At 43.0% G+C, this 21,089-nt stretch overlaps 1 protein-coding gene across 5 annotated transcripts in view; it reads right to left on the bottom strand.

The window, feature by feature from the left end:
* The window catches only part of PTPRM (protein tyrosine phosphatase receptor type M), a 665,820-nt gene that overhangs the window by 126,652 nt on the left and 518,079 nt on the right, over positions 1 to 21,089 (bottom strand). For 3 of the 5 annotated variants that reach the window (XM_086373135.1, XM_086373137.1, XM_086373139.1), the window contains 4 exons: positions 12,797 to 12,948; positions 7,957 to 8,031; positions 7,699 to 7,725; positions 2,767 to 2,954 (listed from right to left, as the gene is read on the bottom strand). In XM_086373135.1, coding sequence (XP_086229261.1) covers positions 2,767 to 2,954; positions 7,699 to 7,725; positions 7,957 to 8,031; positions 12,797 to 12,948 — 442 coding nt within the window. The remainder of the gene's footprint in view (positions 1 to 2,766; positions 2,955 to 7,698; positions 7,726 to 7,956; positions 8,032 to 12,796; positions 12,949 to 21,089) is intronic. The other 2 variants (XM_086373136.1, XM_086373138.1) reach the window with 1 other exon arrangement.

Genomic DNA, 21,089 nt, shown 5'->3' with positions numbered 1-21,089 from the left:
GGAATGTAAGTGGTGCAGCCACTATGGAAAATAGTATAAAGGTTCCTCAAGAAACTAAAAACAGAGTTGCCATATGATTCATCAATCCCATTCCTGGGCACATACCCAGACAAAACTATAATTCAAAAAGAAACACGCACCCCAGTGTTCACAGCAGCACCATTTATAACAGCTAAGGCACAGAAGCAGCCTAAATGTCCATTACCAGATGAATGGATAAAGCAGATGTAATCCACATATATATAGTGGAATATTACTAAGCCATAAAAAAGATGAAATAATGCCATTTGCAGCAACATGGATGAACCTAGAGATGATCATACTCCGCACAGTAAGTCAGAGAAAGACAAATATATGATATCACTTACATGTGGATCTAAAATATGACACAAATGAACACATATACAAAACAGATGTACAGAACAGACTTGTGGCTGCCAAGGGGAAGGGGGCTGGGGGAGGGTTGCATTGGGAGTTTGGGATTAATAGATGCAAATTGTTATATACAGGATGGATAAACAATGAGATCCTACTATATAGGATCCTACTATACAGGAAACTATACTCAATATCCTGTAATAAACCATAATGGAAAAGAATATATATATATGTATATGCATAATGGAATCAATTTGCTGTACAGCAGAAATTAACACAACATTGTAAATCAACTATACTTCAATAAAATAAATGAAAAAAAAAAAACAAAAAAAAAACGAACAGTCCCCTCTGATCCACTGAATAGCTAGCATGGGAAAAAGAGGTTTTTGAAATGTAATTACTAAAACATTTTATTTCAGAGTATGACGACTCTTATTGAATCATTAAACTATAACATGCTTAAAAATTATACACTGTTTCAGTTTGCACTTATAAATCATATTTATTCAGGATAAGGATATCTGAAAATGAAATAATTTTCTTCTTATTTTCAAATATGCATCATCTATGGTGTGCTATTGGAAGTCCTAAGGTAGGTATTTTAAAATAGTCTGTGAAAAATTGGACTCAGGTTATTTCATAAATTGTTATTTGAGCCTATAACTAATCTCTTTGACATTAACATCGTTAATAAACTTTAGAGCAATATCTGCATTCGGAAGACTGGAGAGAACTAAAGACGTCATCTCTATTCATTAGGCTTATATTTTCTCAATAACCTAATTTTGTCTTTCATAAAATATTAATGCTTTTGGAAGTCTTGGTCTTAATCCTATTAATTCCTAAGCCAGCCTTTTAAAGTGCAGGAGGAAATATGCAAAGGCAGTCAATTTCACTGAATTATAAATTAAATCACAAAAGGTAAACCTCAGAATTTCAGCATGGCTAAAATGCAGAACTTCATCTGGACATATTTTATCGACTTTCATCTGGACATATTTTAAACTAAGCTATGAGGGCCTGGTCCAAGTTTCTGTCCTTGGTTTTGCAGACTTTTGATTTGAGGTCACTGGCGACATGTGAGACACATGCGTTAACAGAAGAAAGTGTGTCTGTGCATTTGCTTGAGGTGGACAAAGATCTGCTCTTCTTTTTAAAAATTTTTTGGCTGTGCTGGGTGTCATGTGGGATCTTAGTTCCCCAACCAAGGATAAAACCCATGCTCCCTGCACTGGAAACGCATAGTCTTAATCACTGGACCACGAGGAAAGTCAAAGACCCGGTCTTAAAAGAAGCAGAGCAGTGGTGGGGCTCTGACTGCTGCAATGAGTCCTTGACAGTTAAACCGAACAGTACAGCATCTGTACTGCTAAAATTGCGGTATGAGGGACGCCCAAGAGGAGAAAGAAGCAGAGTTTGAACCTTGAAGTACAGGGAGGTGGTAGACACTGATTTTAAAAATACTCTAATTTCAGACATGATGTTTTTCAACTTGGAGCTAGCCAGGTAGACAAAGTACGGAAACATCTCTGATTTAAAAAGCCACATGGTTGTATAATCCTATTTTTACTATAAGCACACTGCTACTTTATCTTCACCAATGACTGTGAACTCATTTTATTTAATAAGGTAACAGAGAAATCCAAGCCTCCTCCTTCACCCAGTTCACAAACTCACACACAGACACACACATACACACACTGACACTGACGCTGTGCTCTTCTGAACCAGTCTTCATCCAGTCAATTAATTCTCTCCAGTTCGACAAAGACTTTCCAATAGAATTGGCTAAGGACAGAGGCTGTGAAAGGGGTAAAGCCTACTCTGTTCATATGGTGTCAGAGTATAAACCACTGCTCCTGAAAGGCCCTCAAGGGCTGCCCACACTGGGTCCCAGGACAGTGACCTGCTCACTGAGCTGGCGGGGCAGTGACAGCTGTCACTCCATGACCCTAGCTGGCCCCTCTACTTTCATCTTATCTCCAGCACAAGACATCACTGGCTGGCCTACAATGGCTCTGCTCTAGCTGGACAGCTTCTTTCTGAGCTAACACTCAAAATTCCTGGACTTTAACATCAGACTTCATTACAGGAAAAACCTGGAAAGGTATGAGGAAGGGGGATGAGAGCCTGCAGGCTTCTGTTTTCAAGGAGTATTTGTGCGGAATAAGGAAAGAGGTGAAGAAGCAGTCCTCCTTTTTCCATTTAAAGTAGGCCAGCTTCCCAAGTCTCACCGGCAGATGGAAACGGATCCAGGGTTGAAACAGCTGATCCTTCCCCACCCGTCTCATGGGCGCCCTGGCAGGGGGGAGATGGATGCACAGCCCTGGCGCCTAGCCCAAGGAGGCAGAGGGGAGCCTGGGTGCAGGCGGGGTGTGTGCTCACCTCATACTCCTCCTTGAAGCCATAGCCCTCGGCACACTTCATCTGCGTGATGTGCTGGAGCAGGTCAGCCACCCGGATGGCGGGGTGCAGCTGTCCAGTCTGGTAGGGCACGTCGGCCGGCTCGCGCTTCTTGTACGTGTGCGGCTGCACCAGGCTGCTGGTGTCGCTGGCCATCGTGTGTGTCTCGTCTGGGAAAAGAAGGTCATGGGGAAAGTGAGGGGAACCAGTGGCTATGCCGGGGTTGCTGAGAATCTGATATCCCCTCAACCTACAGCTGCCACAATCCCCGCGATGATTCAGCAAAAAAGAAAAGTTAAATGTCTACAGGTTTAAATGGGGTTGGCGGTACTGGTGGGGATGAGGCAGGAATCTGTTTTTACAAAGCAGTCCAAACGATCTCTAGTTTTCACAAAGCTGATCGGTAAGAATCCTTTAGCCTTCAGGCGCTAAAGTTCACCGAAGTTTCGCTCTGAAACTTCGTCAAGGCCTGGTTCCAAACCAGTCTTGTTGTCCTCTGAAGATTCATGAACTAGTTTGTATGAAGATGGAAATCAACGAAGTACAAATGTTCTGTGAGCAAAGAAAAAGTGCACAGAATGGGTTGGCTTATAAAGCTAGCGATGAAAACGTGAACTTGATACATGAGATCCAAGATGAATGGGGTGGGGGGAAGAAAGGAATTGGGTTGGATGAGTCACTTTGCATGCTCCAGGATCACAAAGCTGGAAAGACGGTGAATGGACACAGCACTCATGGGATGTTCTATGAGAGCGAACATGCAGGCCAACGCACAGCGGAACCAGCTGGCTTTGTCTGGATCTACAGATAAGACACACACCCCCATTCCCTCCACACCTTCTCCATGGGGTGGGTGCATGGGGGAACTTACCATTTATAGGCACTTTTAAGAAGATACATATCAGGAGAAAAGAGGAGGAGAAAAAGGAAACAGGGCATAAGCAATAATACTAAGTGAATAAGTACAGGTATTTTTTATTTTGTGCTTTAATTTTACAGTTTTCTATTCATAGGTGGTCAGAAGGCAAGGCCTCATTTCTCCCATCACATAAGGATGAAGGTGCTTAATTTAAGCACTCAATAACATTAGGAGGTTAAAATAGTATCATAATTGCTTTTCATCCCCTATGAACCAAGTAATGACTAAATAAGTCTTAGTTGTACTCGACACATTTTCTCACTTAAATTTCTTGAACAAGTCAACCAAATTGTACTATGAAATTAATGTCAGAATTTGGTCAAATAAGCCTTAAGAGGCTATATTTTAATGGAAGGCTCCTAGTAAATTAGATTAATGAATTGCAGAAATTGTAGCTATTAAAAAATGTCTTAGGCAGGACGATGTTATTAGGTTAAGAGTTCCACATTTTACAGGTTAACTCATTACAATGCTGAATCTCTTTAGCCATTTTGATTCAGGGTATGACACATCAAAATATAATGAGAAAGTCACTTAAAATGAGAACATTAAATTGAAACTGGTTTCAGGCATAAAGAGTGAAAACATATAAGAAAAGATGTGTTCAATTAAAAAGAAAATGACCAGATTGTTTATCAATAGAGAATTCAGCTGCGGGTTTTTGTCTGTTTAAACTGAGAAGTTCAGCTCCCAGGGAAATTTAGTTCAAGGGCACTTGGTGAGCTGGGCCTGGGTTTGGGACCTTCTATCTGCATCGCAAAGCCCCCGGGAGGCATGGCATGAAGGGTGGCACACAGGTGTGTAGCTATGCGCTGCTGCTGAAATGGCACCTGATCACTGCAAGGTGGCTACAGACACAAAGACGAAATAAAAAAGGTGGTCAGTTGATTTTATGATCTTTTTCCATTTGGATTTGCTTTGAGATTTAGAAATTTATTTGTTCCCATCTCTTAGAATAGTCGCAAATAAACCAGGACATTTTCACATCAGATTTGTTCATTGGCAACTGCCAAGCTCACAAAGGGGCGCTAGTCTCCCTCCTAAAGCCCTGAATCCCTGGAGCTTTCAGCTGCTCCAGCAGGAAGCTTTGCTCTTTATACTCAAATAAATGGAACATTAATTAGTTCCCCCCGTGCCTCTCATCCTCTCAGTTTTGTACCTTTTGGGATGAACATAATTAAATGACCTCCACTGTGGATGGACCTTCTGTTCTAACCTCTCTTAAATGAATCATGTGAGTCTTTCACATAGATCCACTGGCAACCAGGCAGTGCTCAGACCCCAAGGTGAGGCATTCTTGAAGTTTTAGGTCTACAGAGTGGCCACCACTGTCACCTTGTGTGTGTCACCCACACTGCATCAGGACAGTGTGATCTCACTACTACGTGGACATGTCTCAGAGGATCTACACACGACCCAGAACATCTAAAATGAGAATATTATTATCAAGTACATAGATACTGACAGGGAAATAGAAGGTTTCTGGTGTGATATCTGTTCTGAAATCAGGTCACCCACACCAGCAGAAAATCTCGATTCCACTGAAATGAGTGATTCATCAGTTACCTCTGCCTTCTTCAAAAAGAATGATTACAGATAAAATATATCATTTGTCCCTAACTTCCTATAGTTGTTAAAAATAACCCACCTATACGTTTTAAATTAGAAATTATGTGTAAGAGGAAATCAGAAATAAAGTTTCTCACTAACATTTCTGATGGTTTTCAAAGAATTGAGAACTCATTCTACCTACATTCTCTTGTAAACTTTCTAGAATTTTCAATGAGCCAGCTAGAAAAATCTCCAAACGAATGCTGTTTTTGAGGTAGGGAGAGGTCTGACTTATCTACCTACCTACTTATCTATCATCTATCTACGTTTTGCAAGAAAATGATACAAAGGCATACTAAAGCTTTATATATTAGGGCTGAGCACCTTAGCTTGTGTGCATAAAAAGCACTAGAGGATTTAATTGTGCCAAGCTCTGAGTCACAACAAAACATGCCTTCCTGCAAATTATAATACCACTATTCCCCCAAAGTGCCAGAGTAGATGCACAGCTTAATTTCTTTGCATGGTTTCAAGTGATAACCTACATGACACACAGATTCACCTTTGCACCCAGTAATGGGGAACGGACAGTACCCAAGCACTGCTGTTTGACACACTGGCATGTTGGTACCAGTTCAACACGGTAAACAGCTACTTGTTGATCTGGCTGACTTATTTTTCCCAATGTGTATTTTTTTTTTTTTTCTATTTGAATCATCTGTTCCAGTGACTCTTTCCCTGTAAAGAAGCCTAACCAACTTTAAAAGATGTCATTAGTGTTTGTAATAACAAAGCCCCGACTTTAAAAGATGGCATTTGTTTAATAAGCTTATCTAAATCCTGCTGTGAAATCTGAACATTGTCTTGCCTCTGATAATGTGCATCTCAGCCCTACCCCCTCACAGCTCCCCCAAGGTCAGAACATCTACCAGAGGAATCGAGGAATGAATGCCAGCCACACAAAGAAATTGCAAATCTTTGCTTATCAAGAGATTCTGCAAATGTCATCTGCATATAGATTGCATTGTTCGGGTGCCTACGATTAGCCCCTCACTCACGAAAAGGCTAAAAATGCAGCTTTCTTTCCCTTACTGTCGCTAGTCAAAGGTGCTGGCATTAGTGGGGTTTGCTTATTAGCCCTCAAAACAACGCAGATAAAAAAAATTCTGGTTTAGTCTATTCTTCACCTTCTGTCTGAGTTCTTTTTTTCCCCTCAGGCAACAAACTGGCTTAATCAAGCCCAGAAAACATCATACGGGGGAAAAAAATACACTCTCTACATAAAAATCGTAACAACTTAAGAGAAAGAGAAGCACAGGGGGAAAAATTATGTTGCCAAGATATAAACCCTTGATAGGAGAGTTATGAAGAAGGAAATGGCAATCCACTCCAGTAGTCTTGCTGGGAAAATCCCAGGGACAGAGGAGCCTGGAGGGCTGCAGTCCATGGGGTCACAAAGAGTCGGACACAACTGAGTGACTGAGCATGGAGAACTAGGAAGCAGGCCTGGCACAGCGGAGGCTGGAGCCCTGTCTACGATGGATGGTTGTGCACCTGGAAGTCATCCGTATGGTGCTCCTTCTCGGGAAGGTTAGTGATAGGCAGAAAGCAGCCTGGTACACCGGTTATGGTCTCAAAGACAACAGCGGCTCACGCTTGTTTGGGCCCATCACGGCTAGGTAACACCATTTCTCCTCCCCCTCCTTGTATTTGGACAAATGGGATTTTTTTCTTTATCTCCCACTGGGAACACTTCCTACTTTCATTGCATTCTGCCCGAAGGGGCTAACATTTTATTTCATTTCCAGTGACATCCTACACCTTGTAAACCATGTGATTATAAAGTGTCACCTTGTCATTCTGCTGTTGAGACCATCGGCTCCTCTGAAATCCCACTGCGTGACAGACACTTGGAAACGCTGGGGGTGCCCTGGGTGGCTCCGAGGAGGGGCAGGGGGCCTAAACTCTACTGTGATTATTTTTTTTTGCATAATGTTTGGCATAATTAGAAAAATGCTATTTTTGAAACAGCTGTTTTTAGTGCTCAGCAGTAAGTGACAATAATAATGAGCTATTTCCACATTTATGGCTGTCACACTGGACAGACTTCAGGTCTTATAGCTGAGTTTGGACATGCTGTGATTTTTCCTTGGGATCAAAACTGACTGCAAAGTCTGAACCTGGCAAAGGAGAATGCTAGAGCTGGGTTCACTCATTGGAACCTTTCGGAATCATTCCCAGAACACACGCAGCAAACCCTTCTTATCAATGAGGACTGTTTGGAGAAAGTCTTTTTGTTATGCGCCCATCCCCGCCCCTCCAGACCAGCCACCACCCGCTGTCCTGGTTACAACTCCTGCATCAAACTCCCGTCTCCTATAGAGCGGCCACTGACTTTCGAAATTACTCCTGTAATGAACTGTGATAAAGGGAAATGTTCTCACCTAAAATTGCAGTTGGCACAAATGGGTCTGTCATACACCGTAAGCAGGTCAATGCAGAGAAAGTAAAAAGAGAGAGAACAGTGAATGATTGATGAAAGGCCCCCCCTCCCAGTCTTCCCGTAGAAGCCACAGAAAGCATCCGGTTACAGCACATCAAACACAGTAAGCTCCTCAAGCATCTTGGGCAGCAAAGTGAGCCCTGGGTGACTCTGAGTGCTCGGGGTGATGAAGAGATGCAACAGCGGAAAGATCTGTTACCTGGGTAATAGGAGTTGGGCACCGATGTGCTCAGGGTGTTGGTTTTCATGGTGAAGGACGATGGTGAAGACACAGCTGTAAATGAGAGACAGGCGTGTCAGTGGGGGCAGAGAGGCAATAACCTGAAAGTACGGCCCTGAGGTCATGCATGAGAAACTGGGCTGGGTGGACTGTGGACCACAGAAACATCAGAGGTTCACCTGCGTCTCTGTGATGGATATTGTCCCTCTCCACCTGCCCTGCGGACTTACTTGTGCTTTAGAGCAGCGGTCCCCAACCTTTTTGGCCCCAGGGACTGGTTTCGTGAAAGGTAATTCTATCATGGACTGGGGGTGGGAGGGATGGTTTGGGGATGATTCAAGCACACTGGATTCGTTGTGCACTTCATTTCTACTATTATTACATCAGCTCCACCTCAGATCATCATCCTTGAGATTGGGGACACCTACTTTAGAGGACACGTACCCTTTCACCACTTAAAAGATTTTCTGACCCCACAAATGAAGGAAAATACCCACAACCACAGCCCCTTTCTGGATGCAGAAATTCATTACTCTCCCTTTTGACTCCTAGCCTTTGCTTGTAGGGGGTTTCCCTAGTGGCTCACACTGGTAAAGGATCCGCCTGCAGTGCAGGAGACCGAGGATGGATCCCTGAGTTGGAAAGATCCCCTGATGAAGAGAATGGCAACCCACTTCAGAATTCTTGCCTGGAGAACTCCATGGACAGAGGAGCCTGGTGGGCTGCAGTCCATGGGGCCACAAAGAGTCGGACAGAACTCAAGCAATGAACACTTTCACTTTTTTCACTTTGCTTGTAGAATTTTACCAAATGCTCAGCTGATTATTTACGACTAAGAGGATGAGAATGTGTCTACACATGGCTTTTGGAGAATGTTCCAAATGTCAATGTTTTTGCAATTTTCTAAATCCTCACCTTTCTCCTATTGTAGACACTGAGAGAACATTTCACAATATTCTATTTTATGAAAAATAAAGATGTTCCATATGTGTTATTTTTAACATGAAAGCTGCATGCCTACATGTTGGCCTATTAGGCCTTAAATTCTTAAAAACCTGCTTATTTTCCTTTGAAATCTTCCTCTGAAACACTCAAGCTTTAACTATTTACACCTTCTCTTTCCACTGTTATTAAGAGGTAAAGCCAACCCCATCCAATTTATCTGATCCCATTGAAAGTGGATATTTCCTATTTTTAAAGTAGTTTAACTCTCTTCAACATCTTAATTGATTAGTGCTTTAAAAACACTTTAATTTCATTAAAGCATAAGGATAAATGATTTGAATGTGCTTAAGTGCACAGGCTGGTTGATGTAAGTCTAAACTTTAATTCCTCCAATGTAGTTACATGGCTTATTTGATGCTGACATCCTGATCAGAACACTAATTAATACCACTTGTGTGTGTGCTCAGGCATGTCTGACTCTTGTGACCCCATGGACTGTATGTAGCCTGCCAGGTTCCCCTGTCCATGGGATTTTTCAGGCGAGAATACTGGAGTGGGTTGCCATTTCCTACTCCAGGGGATCTTCCCCACCCAGGGACTGAACCCGCATCTTCTGCATTGGTAGGCAGTTTCTTTACCTGCTGAGCCACTGGGGAATCCCTTAATGCCGCTTAAACAGGTGTTAAACGGGCCACTACCAACCAAGTCCCTGTGGTGATTGCATCTTATCTTTATTCTGAGGACACGCTGATACGTTTTCATTCTCTTGGAGTACTTCCCTTTCAGACAATGGTTTTTCCTGTGTTTATGTTTTAAAAGTACCGAATTAGTAAATGACGAAACTGGAAACTAGGCTGCCTGTCATTTATACTTTGCTAAAATAGAGAAGTGTCACATTTATGATGCATGTTTATGATAAATCTCCAGGAAAAAAAAAGAGAATGACTGATAAAAATAAGGAAGTAAAATGCCTGTTACCTGCTGACATTTGTATTTGTTTCGTAAAAATGTGCAAAATACAATGTGCAGATACAAAATAACTATGTCTCTTTTCACCTTTAAAAAATGTATTTAGAAACTTCTTTGTATAAAGATTAAACCCACCCCCACTCTCCATAACTACTTCCCCCTTGCTTTCTGCACATCTCCTGTTTGCTTTGGTGGACAGATTATTCCACACTGTTATAAATGTGCTCAGACTTATTTTTAAATTCTCCAACCTCAGTTTTCTCACTGTCTCATTCCTAAAAGGTACTCACCTCCCAACCCTGAAAGATCTCAAACCTGCCCAGGCTTGCAGTGGTTTAAGGCTAGAAGTCTAGTGGTCCAATGAGTACATTTCCTGAAAGTTTCCTCCTCCAGTAATTGTTCTTATGCAACAAAGGCATTGGGCTTCCCCGGTGGCTCAGTGGTAAAAAATCTGCCTGCAATGCTGGAGCCACAGGAGATACTGGTTTGATCCCTTGGTGGAGAAGATCCCCTGGAGAAGGGAATGGCAACCCACTCCAGTATTCTTGCCTGGAGAATTCCATGGACTGAGAAGCCTGGCGGGCTACAGTCTATGGGGTCGTAAAGAGTTGGACTGAAGTGACGCAGCACACATGCACGCACAGCACACGTTAAAGGCGTTAAGAGAATGTGGTGATGATGGAGTTTACCATTAGGGTCCCTGTGGATGGGATTCCATGAGACCCACCCATTGCTCAGAGAGTGGAGAAAAAAAAGCTTCTTCCTGTATCTCCTCCACTGGCTGCACTGATGGGAGAAACAAGTAATCCCTCATGGCCAGCAAGCCCCAAGCTGCCCCCAAGTCTGCAGCAGCCCTCTCGATAGGAGCAGTTTTGGATTCCCACAGATACATTCATTTTTAAAAAAGGCAATGCCAAACTAAATACCCTACCCAGAGGCAAATACCTTCTATTGCTCAAACTTCCAAAGCCTAGAAACTCTTAACGTAGGTTTCTGCTCTTTGGGTAAGTAAGCCCAGGTAAATTTATTTGTGAGCAATTTCACCATGACACAGAAGATTTGGAACATAAACAGGTGATCCTGGAAAGAGAGGACGTGTATCCGAACGGTCCCTCCACACCGATGTTCAAGAAGTAACTTGTTCAGTCGTTCAGTCCTATCTGACTCTTTGCAACTCCATGGACTACAGCGCACCAGGCTTCCCTGTCCTTCACTTTCTCCTGGAGCTTGCTCAAACTCATGTCCATTGAGTTCATTGAGATGCCATCCAACCATCTCATCTTCTGTTACCCCCCAACACAAATTCTCATCTTGTGTGTAGTGGGAAGGACTTCTCCCCTCAACCCTTCCACCCAACAAATGCATCCTCAGTTGCTTTATTTTGGCAGTGAAATGCATTACATACTTTCGAAATGAAAAAGATAGTATTTGCTACAAAAAAGCAGAGAAAAGTCTCCAAAAAAGGAAGGAATTTGTGGTGAACCTAAGGAAGGAATTTGTGGTAAACCTAAGTACCCCAGCAGAGAAGGCAATGGCACCCCACTCCAGTACTCTTGCCTGGAAAATGCCATGGATGGAGGAGCCTGGTAGGCTGCAGTCCATGGGGTCGCTAAGAGTCGGACACGACTGAGCGACTTCACTTTCACTTTCACTTAAGTACCCCAGATTCTGCCACCTACACTGAAAATAACACAAAAGGGCAAAGGACAGTGACCACGGATGAGGAGTGCGTCCCACCCGCCCAGGTGAGAGCGGCGTGTGCTGAAGTCCCATGCCAGAGAGTGGGGGTTGCAGGTGGATAAATAAATGTAGGACCTCTACCTGGTACAAGGTGGACAAGCGTAGCCACTGTGGAAAGAAAAAAGCAGGCCTTTCTATGAAGCTTTGCTGAATGTTGGGGGGAAAGGCAGGTGTGGGAGGAGACGGAGAAGAAGAAACCACATTGTGTGTGATGTGGGGAGGGCGCTGGCGGAGATGCTGATCGGAACACCCCAGGAGGGTGGTCAGGACAGGCGTGAGCACTGCACTGGGACCAGCCCTCTTCCAGCGGAGGCTGAGGGTCTGTGCCAAGCCCCCGCCTGTATTTTTATTACTGTTGGTGACAGCTCCCCTTAATCCATCCCGTTGTTGTCCAGCATCCTGATTTAATGCAGCCAGGGTCAGCAGCAGCCTTTGGGCATGAATTTCATGAAATGAGGAGACCTCTGACCTTGAACCCAGCAGGGCTGGGAACCACATCATCAGGCACAGCTTGTGGATTTATCTAGGTCCCCAAAAAGATCACCAGGGGATGAGGCCAGAAATACTGTCTGTATTTCCAACAATCCTTGTCATTGTTAGCTTCCTCAAATAGTGCCCTGTACCTGGATGGCAGGTGGTAGCACGGGAAGGTGTTAGCTGAGCTCCCTTTACCCACCTGGTGTGAGATGTAAGCCTTCTGAAGTGGAAATACAGTTTAACTTATTAATTGCCACTAATAGCCCTGTAATAAAGGCAGAACGTGTCAGCTAAACAAATAAACAATTAGCTTGTTACTGCCATTTAGTGAGCTGTTTTATAACAGGCTTCCCCCGTGTGGTTCCACACCTGGCTCGCTCACAAACAGGAGCTGAGGAACAGCAGGGAGGGTGGGAAGCAGGTGCTTCTGTGGGCGGGGAGGGCCGCCTTGGTGTCAGAGCTCTCAGGTCTTTACAGACACGTGGCCGTGGTTGCCTGTGCTCTGACCTGGTCCCGTTCCCCCCTCCCGCAGCATCGTTCCTAAGCCGCCGTGGCACATGGGGATGTGTCCAGCATCATCTGAAGGGACTGGCGAAATCAACAGGGCCTAAGGATTGTCTAGGGAGGTTTTGTTTCCTAACCCCCGGACCCCAGAGGTGCCCCGAAGGCAGGAAGGGCGCCCACTCACATCTCCCGTTGAGGTTGTGCGTGTCCATGAAGGAGAAGGCCTCGTCGCAGCTGGTGCCCTGCTCGGCATAGCTCTTGTCCATGGAGCTCACCATCACCGTCATCTCCTGCCGTGTGCTGCTCATTGTCTCCTTCCGCTTCTGGGCCAGTTTCCTTGGGACAGAGAGTTCATTATGTAGACACACGCAAGGATGGACCATGTGCCCTGACTGACGATTGGAACCAATGGTGTTCACGCTGGAGTGCATGAGTGAAAGGAGGAGGCTGCCAGGAGCCTGCATGAGCCTGCATGAGCCTCTGACCCTGCATGAGCCTGCATGAGCCTCTGACCCTCAGATGGCTGTGACATGGACCTAACCCCAAATGAACCCAGAGTGGTTCTCCAGCAATGCTGGTCAGCAGGGCCAGAAGGAAAAGAAAAGGCAAGTTGTTGGCTTTCCTGCAGGTCCGCAGAAGAATAATCCCCGGGCTTCCCCCAGCCCCTTGGTGAATGAGATGCAAAAAGGCCTTGGAAGGCAGGGAGAGCTCCAGGTCTTTGGGAGACAAAGGTTAAACCTTGGCCTTTGAATCATTCTCATTAACCACCAGAAGCTCATAATCTTTTAAGTTACAGAGACCAGGACAAAAGCTATAAAACCGAAGGGAAACTGACATTCACATACATGCATAAAACACACTTTATAGCTCTTACTACTGGAGGTTTTTGATGCATTCAGGACAGACAAGAATAGAATTAGTGATGCTTAAGAAGGTATAAAGTGAGAAGCTTTAAGAAGACCATAACACCGTAAAACCAAAAGTACGATGTCCTAAATATTCTAATTCTGCTTAAGCACTTAGCAGCGTTTACACAAGAAAACAGCAGCTATTTCCAGTAAATCATCTTGACTCTGACTGACCCAGGACACGGCACAATTTAAAATGAGCCGCATAATCAAAATCACCCCCATATTCGGTGATTACTAATGCAGTGTGAGGCATTGACAACATCAGACCATATGGATAACCTTTATTTTCATTTCCAAATGCCACATAATCCAAATGCTTTCTTGCCTGTAGTTATAATAATCTTTTGATTCATACTTAGAAGGCAGAACATTAATAAGTTGCCCCTTTTTTATTGCTAAAAGTTGTTGTGAAAAAAAGATACATTTTTAAACAGAAAAATGAAAATGATCTATAACTTCTATGACAACGTTAAAGTTGTAAAGATGGGAATATAAATTGGTGTAGCTACTGTGGAGAATGGTATGGAGTCTCCTCAAAAATCTAAATAGAGCTACCATATGATCCAGCAATCCCACCCCTGGGCATATAGCTGATGTATGCATTCCAATTCTAAAAGATACATACGCCCCATATTTATAGCAACACTATTCACAACAGCCAGGACATGGAGGCAACCTAAATGTCCATTGACAGATGAATGGATAAATAGAGATACATAATCACAGGCAAGAATACTGGAGTGGGTTGCCTTTTCCTTCTCCAGGGGATCTTCCCAACTCAGGGATTGAAACCTGGGTCTCCTGCATTGCAGGTGGATTCTTTACCATCTGAGCCACCAGGGAACTCCTCCCACCACACACAATATCTGAATATTACTCAGCCATAAAAAAGAATAAAATAATGCCATTATGCAGCAACATAGGTGGATGTAGAGATTATCATACCAGTGAAATCAGTCAGAGAAAGACAAATATCACATGGTATCGCTGATATGGGGATTTCCTGGTGGCTCAGATGGTGTAGACTATGCCTGCTATGTGAGACACCTGTGTTCGCTCCCTGGGTCAGGAAGATCCCCTGGAGAAGGGAATGGCAACCCACTCCAGTATTCTTGCCTGGAGAATTCCATGGACAGAGGAGCCTGGCGGGGTACAGTCCAGGGGGTAGTTTATACATGGAATATATAAATGATAGAAATGAACTTATTTGTAGGACAGACATAGGCTTACAGATATAGAAAATAAACTTATGGTTATCAAAGGGAAGGTGGGAGGGATAAGTTAGAAGTTTGAGATTTACATATACACACTATTATATATAAAACAGGTATCCAATAATGACCCACTATACAGGACATGGAACTATAGTCAGTATCTTATAATAACCTATAATGGAAAAAATCTAAAAAAGAATATGTATATTCATATCTTCATATATATATATATATATAAAACTGAATCATTTTGCTGTATACCTGAAACTAACAAGCATGGTAAGTCAACTATATTTCAAAAAAATTTTTTGAGATTATGCGTTTACAGTAAAAAGCTGTAAAGATTTTGCAAAGTAAGCGGCATGGTTCCTCTAGGTGCCAGCTTGCTGAACCTGCTTGTCTTCCCCAGGGCCCCCCTTTTCTCCAGACCATCAAGTGAGTCTGAGAGGCAGAATGCGGGCTTGGATATTCTCAACAGGTGTTCTGGGCAGAGGCAGCACTGACTCCAGGTCCACAGCTGCAGTTATGACAATATGATTTCTCTCCACCTCCAAGTCTGCCAGCTCACTGGAAAAGCACTCTTAAGCCAGGTTTCCCCAGGAGCGCTAAAGTGGAGGCCGGAGATAATTAGTGCCATTATTCAGGCATAAACGTCCCCTTTTTGCTGGAATTTCTTTAATGTGCTTCAGGCTGATTTATGCAGATAATTGCCTCAATATTCTCTTCTGTTCTGCCTATGAAGAGAGACACGGTCAAGTTTGCCAGACCTCCCTCCCTCTCTGTCTTCTCTTGTGTTTCTCTAATCCTTTCAGGTTAGGAGATGGCAGTGAAAGTGCTTCTTACCCCTGGTGAGATGAGGTGGTGGAGGGGGTGTGTGTGCAACAATAAAAGCCAAGCTTGTACCAGAAAGATCTTTCTCCTTTCTTACCTCCCCGTGTGTGAACTAACTTCAGTGAGGTCGCGCTACACACCCCACTGCTGATCTTCCTGAAGCACAAAAGATGGCCATTAAGGACTGGTGAGAACCTACTAAAACCAAGCAGAGGTCCAGTCTGGAGACTCACAGCTTTAAGCTCATGTCCATTAACCATACACTCTGTGCCTGTGAATTGTTAAAACCCGCCTCCCATGTCCTCAGCAAGCCTTCCTGCATTAACCTCACCATTTGACCACAGACACAGATGTCACTGGGAGCCAGGCAGACCTCACAAGGGAGTGAAACAGGTCTAAGATGATAAGGAGTGGTGGGTGCTGGAGAAGTGGAAGGGGAGACAGCCACTCAGCTCCAGAGGCTGGATGCCCCATAGAGGGCCCAGACGTTGTAAATCAGGAGAAACCCCAAATTCAGATTTTATAGGAATTGAATTTTAAGTATTGTCAAATAATTCAAATTAAAAAATTAAAAAGACTATGTGGTCCACAGAAAGATGTTTTTGGACACTTCTGCTCGCCACTAATACACACTTAGGAACTTAATTGTGTTGGAAAGGAAGAGCGTGGAAACCGCCATACAATGCACAGCTACTGTGTGGCACTGCTCTGTAAGCACTCTCTCATTTAATGCTGCTGCTGCTGCTGCGTTGCTTCAGTCGTGTCCGACTCTGTGCGACCCCATAGACGGCAGCCCACCAGGCTCCCCCGTCCCTGGGATTCTCCAGGCAGAACACTGGAGTGGGTTGCCATTTCCTTCTCCAATGCATGAAAGTGAAAAGTGAAAGTGAAGTCGCTCAGTTGTGTCCAACTCTTCTCGACCCCATGGACTGCAGCCTACCAGGCTCCTCCGTCCATGGGATTCTCCAGGCAAGAGTACTGGAGTGGGGTGCCATTGCTTTCTCCGCATTTAATTCTAGTGACGGTAAATAATCTGCCTGCAATGTGGGAGACCTGGGTTCGATCCCTGGGTTGGGAAGATCCCCTGGAGTAGGAAATGGCAACCCACTCCAATATTCTTGCCTGGAGAATTTCATGGACAGAGGAGCCTGGCAAGCTAAAGTCCATGAGATCGCAAAGAGCAGGACATGACTGAGCAACTAACACTCTGACTTTTACTTTTTTCAACCTGGTAAGAGCTATTCTTCTCGTTTTATAGATGAAGCTGAGTCTCAAGAAGTTAAACTGTCCAAATTGTGGAGGAGCTGGAATCACACCCCAGATCTCTCTTGACCCCAAAGGTACTTATTCTAGAACAATGTGCTTTGTCTAACAAAGTATTTCATTAATTTACATTTCCATACAAGTTACATTATAATTTTCACCAAATTGCTTTCAGGTGTGAATACTCCATCACCTCATGACTAAATATTATGCACTGTAAAAAGTAGGAATTAACAAAAAAAAGTAGTTGAATTAACAATTGTCATAGCAAAGCATTAGAAAAGAGTTTATCTACAACCTACTAATCAAAAGTAGCTTGCTTGGTCACAGACATTATGAGTCACTGCTTGGGATTTTTGGTTTTTCCTCATGTACAATTAAACACTGTATTCCATAATTAAGATGGTTGAGGAAGGTTAGATTTAGAATTGAGGGTTGGGAATGACTGGATAAATTGAAATTTATTCTCTTTCTTTTTTTCTCTATTTCTCTTTTGGACTTTGTGTTTCAGATCTGGTTTTTTTTTTTCTCAAGTGAAAACTTCTAAAACTGTCAGAAAAACATTGTGAACTTAATGAAATAGTGTTTTGTGCAGGAAAACTCCTAAAGTGGAGGCAATTTTTCTTTGCGATCTTATCTAAAGACACAGGTAAATTTATTTTCCATTTTGATTTTTAAGAAATGGTTTGTCTGAAATATTTAAACCTCCAATCTCTAAATTTGGATTGCATGAATCTCAAAGACCTTAGTAATAACAACAAGAACAAAATGTTCTTATAGACGTCAATGGAGCATAAAAAATTAAGGAGAAGACTTCGGTTTCTTGTTGGGTATGAAGGAGCTTGGAGGTCATTGCTCTGTCCTAAAAACAAGTAAAAAAGCTGAACAGACAATTGTTTGACTTAACTTGTAAGATAATTGATGTCACAGGGCAAATGACTGTCCCTCGAATTACAAACATGCAGATATGGAGAATCACAACTCACCAGAGCAGAAACGCACGAGCAGAAATCTATGTGAGAGTCAGCACTGAGGCTGAAAAACCCAAACTGTAATTGAATTACTGGAGGCTCAGTGTGGATCAGTCTGAGACTTAAAAACTCCAGCAGGGTCCAGACTTAACGGGGACCTCACACCTTTTTGAATTTTATCTTAAGGAGCCCTACCTGGTTCTCAAAGTAAAGACTGGAGGAAAAAAAATCACCTCTGGCTTTCAGCAGCAGGAGGAGGAAAGTAGCCAACTTGAATATGTTCAAAACATTCTATGCTTTTTAAAATAGTTGCCCTCAAGAATATTATTTTCCTAGAGGCTAACCTGTTGTGATTTTATCAGAGCCCTACCCAATCTAGGGGAAGGAAAGTTATCCAAACCCAGCCCCTTCCAGCCATCCTGTCCACCCAAGGAGGGGGCTGCTGAAGTGCCTGTGAAGGTCACAGCTCAGGACACAAATTCACTAAAAGGTTGAGACCCAATTGTGGGTCTCCTTGCCTCTCCAATAACTTACTATCATGTGACTAAAGACCTATTTGCAGAAATCCCTTTTCCCTGGTACATCAAGTCTGGACATCAGTAAAAAAAATTACAAGGCAGACTAAAAGGCAAACAACACAGTTTAGAGACAGAGGAACCACTGGGATAAGGCTCATATGGCAGGGATGGTGGAATTATCAGACTGGGAATTTAAAATAACTATGAGTTATAGGCTAAAGCCTCTAATGGATAAGAAGACAACACTCAAGAATAGATGGAAAACAAAAGAAGCAAAAACATATTACCAAGTGAAAGAGACCAATCTGAAAAGGTTCACTATACTTTATGCTTGGTTTTGCTGTAAACCTAAAACTGCTCTAAAAAATAAATTCTATCAAAAAACCCTGTATGCGAGACAGCAAAAGAGACACAGATGTATAGAACAGTCTTTTGGACTCTGTGGGAGACGGAGACGGGGGATGATTTGGGAGAATGGCATTAAAACACATATAATATCATATAAGAAATGAATTGCCAGTCCAGGTTCAATGCAGGATACAGGAAGCTTGGGGCTGGTGCACTGGGATGACCCAGAGGGATGGTATGGGGAGGGAGGTGGGAGGGGGGTTCAGGATGGGGAACACGTGTACACCTGTGGCAGATTCATGTTGATATATGGCAAAACCAATACAATATTGTAAAGTAAAATAATAATAATAAAATAAAAAATAAAATAAAAGGGAGGGAATGTAAAACAAAAAACAAAAAACCCTATAATACTGCTTGGGAAAAAATTAAAAGGGAGGAAAAACATAGTTATAGCCCTAAATTTCCCAACTAGAACAAAAGAGAAGGAAAGAAATGTGGGATGAAGTCAAATGAAAAGGATGGCCCTTCATGAATATTCTATTCAAATATTTCTCTTATATTTCTTTCCTGGCATAAAAATAAAAACAAGAAACAAGGGCAAGGGAAAGGGAAGAGAAATCCTTGGCAAGTTATTAACTATGTGACAGGCATGAATCAGAGTCGGTAAAGAGAACATGGTGAAGAACGATGTCTTCAGCATCATGTCCTATGGGAGAAGAGTAGCAGGACAATGGCCACCAGTTAGGAGACCCAAGTGTAGCACGGGTCGGGGAAAAACAGAAATAACTCTTCCTTCTCCTTGTTTCCTCCCTGAACCTGAACTGAGTGGTGTTTCTCAGAGGATCAGGATGGGAGCAGATTTAAGGGGAAGGAATACAAAGGTCAACTTCAGTTCAGACCTTAGTCTCACCCATGGTTAATTGCAACTCAGGGTTATAGGACATGATTCTCCAACGAGCCTGACTTGTCCATCTCTATTAGAGGCCCTGCCATGTTGGGTTACACCAACAGAGACTGTGACAGACAAAAATTGGTAACACTGACCTGAAGGTCAATGCTTGGTTATAAAAAAGGCGTCTTCATTTTAAAATGATCTGTCATTTGAAATTCTACAGGGCAGGCAAAACTTGAGGATTTGCAGATCGCATATAGACATAAGGGAAAGGCAAAAGGCTTTCTGGTTCTGGATTCTACAATTAAGTGTGTGCTTCGACTTAATTAAGGATGGGGGCAGAGGCTGGAACGGAGAAGAAGTATTTAATTTTTCCTCACAGTAGGGAAGAAATAGATATTGGTTGAGTCAAAGAATGCATACATTATACCAAATTGCCCAGATTCAGCTGAATAAACCTCAATGAATAGGGAGCTGTCACCTCAAAGATGGATCTGTGAGGGCTACCAGATGATATTGTTTTTAAAGGTAAAATGTTAAGGAAAAGGAAACAAATGGTCCTATGTTTTAAATATCAATATTTTCAATGCAAAAGTACCATCACTACAATAGCTGATAGAAAAACAATGAGGGTAACAATTACCGAAAGTTCTGTAGGACTTGAGATAAATCAGAGATGTTACATGCGTTAACTCTTAGTTCTCACAACAACCAGTGAGGAAATTGCTATTATTATCCCAGTCTTAAAGAGAGGGAAATTGAGGCATGGTGGTGTTAAGTTGCCCACGACCACATGGCCAGACGACTTGAGACCTCTGGCATAGTTTCCTGCATTGAGATAAAACCATCTTCATAAGACTCAATGGCATCACTAAACAAACTTTATTGGTTGCTTAAATTCAGACACAGAAAATAAAGGCTGGTTTTCCTTACCAGCTAGGATTTGCAGCTGTCAACCAAGGTAAGAGCGTTCTTTTTTAAAGATTTTTTTTTTTTTTTTTGATGTGGACTATTTTTGAATTCTTTATTGAATTTGTTACAATATTGTTTCTGTTTTATATTTTGGTTTTTTGGCTGCGAGGCATGTGGGATCTTAGTTCCCCAACCAGGGATTGAATCTGTGTCCCCTGCACTGGAAAGCAAAGTCTTAACCACAGGATAGTCAGGGAAGTCCCTGGATTGTTCTTCTAACAAGGCTGCTCACTGCATCATCCCCTGAGAAACCACTACATCCATGTCTTGTAGATGCTCATCATCCACCCAGCTGCCTTCCAGTTCTCACTGACTAGTACACATGGCCTGTGTTAATCACAAAGAAAAGAGTTTCACATTGAGACAAGTCAGCCTTTGGATCTTGGTTAGGTCTTTTTCAGAGTTCACCTCTTGACGTTGTGATGGGATGACCTGATAGGCTGCTGTGGCCGCTGGCAGACTGGGAGAGGGCCTTAGACATGGCTTTCCTCCCCAGCAACTGAGAAGTGGGGACTGATTTCATTAGTTCAGTTCAGTTCAGTTGCTCAGTCGTG

The sequence above is a fragment of the Bos grunniens genome, chromosome 24, assembly GCF_055505025.1.
Source record: "Bos grunniens cultivar Pamir isolate PY7600 chromosome 24, Bosgru_T2T1.0, whole genome shotgun sequence".
In the NCBI taxonomy this organism is placed as follows: Eukaryota; Metazoa; Chordata; class Mammalia; order Artiodactyla; family Bovidae; genus Bos; species Bos grunniens.
Note: the sequence above shows the minus strand (reverse complement) of the source record. Positions and strands in the feature narration are given on the sequence as shown.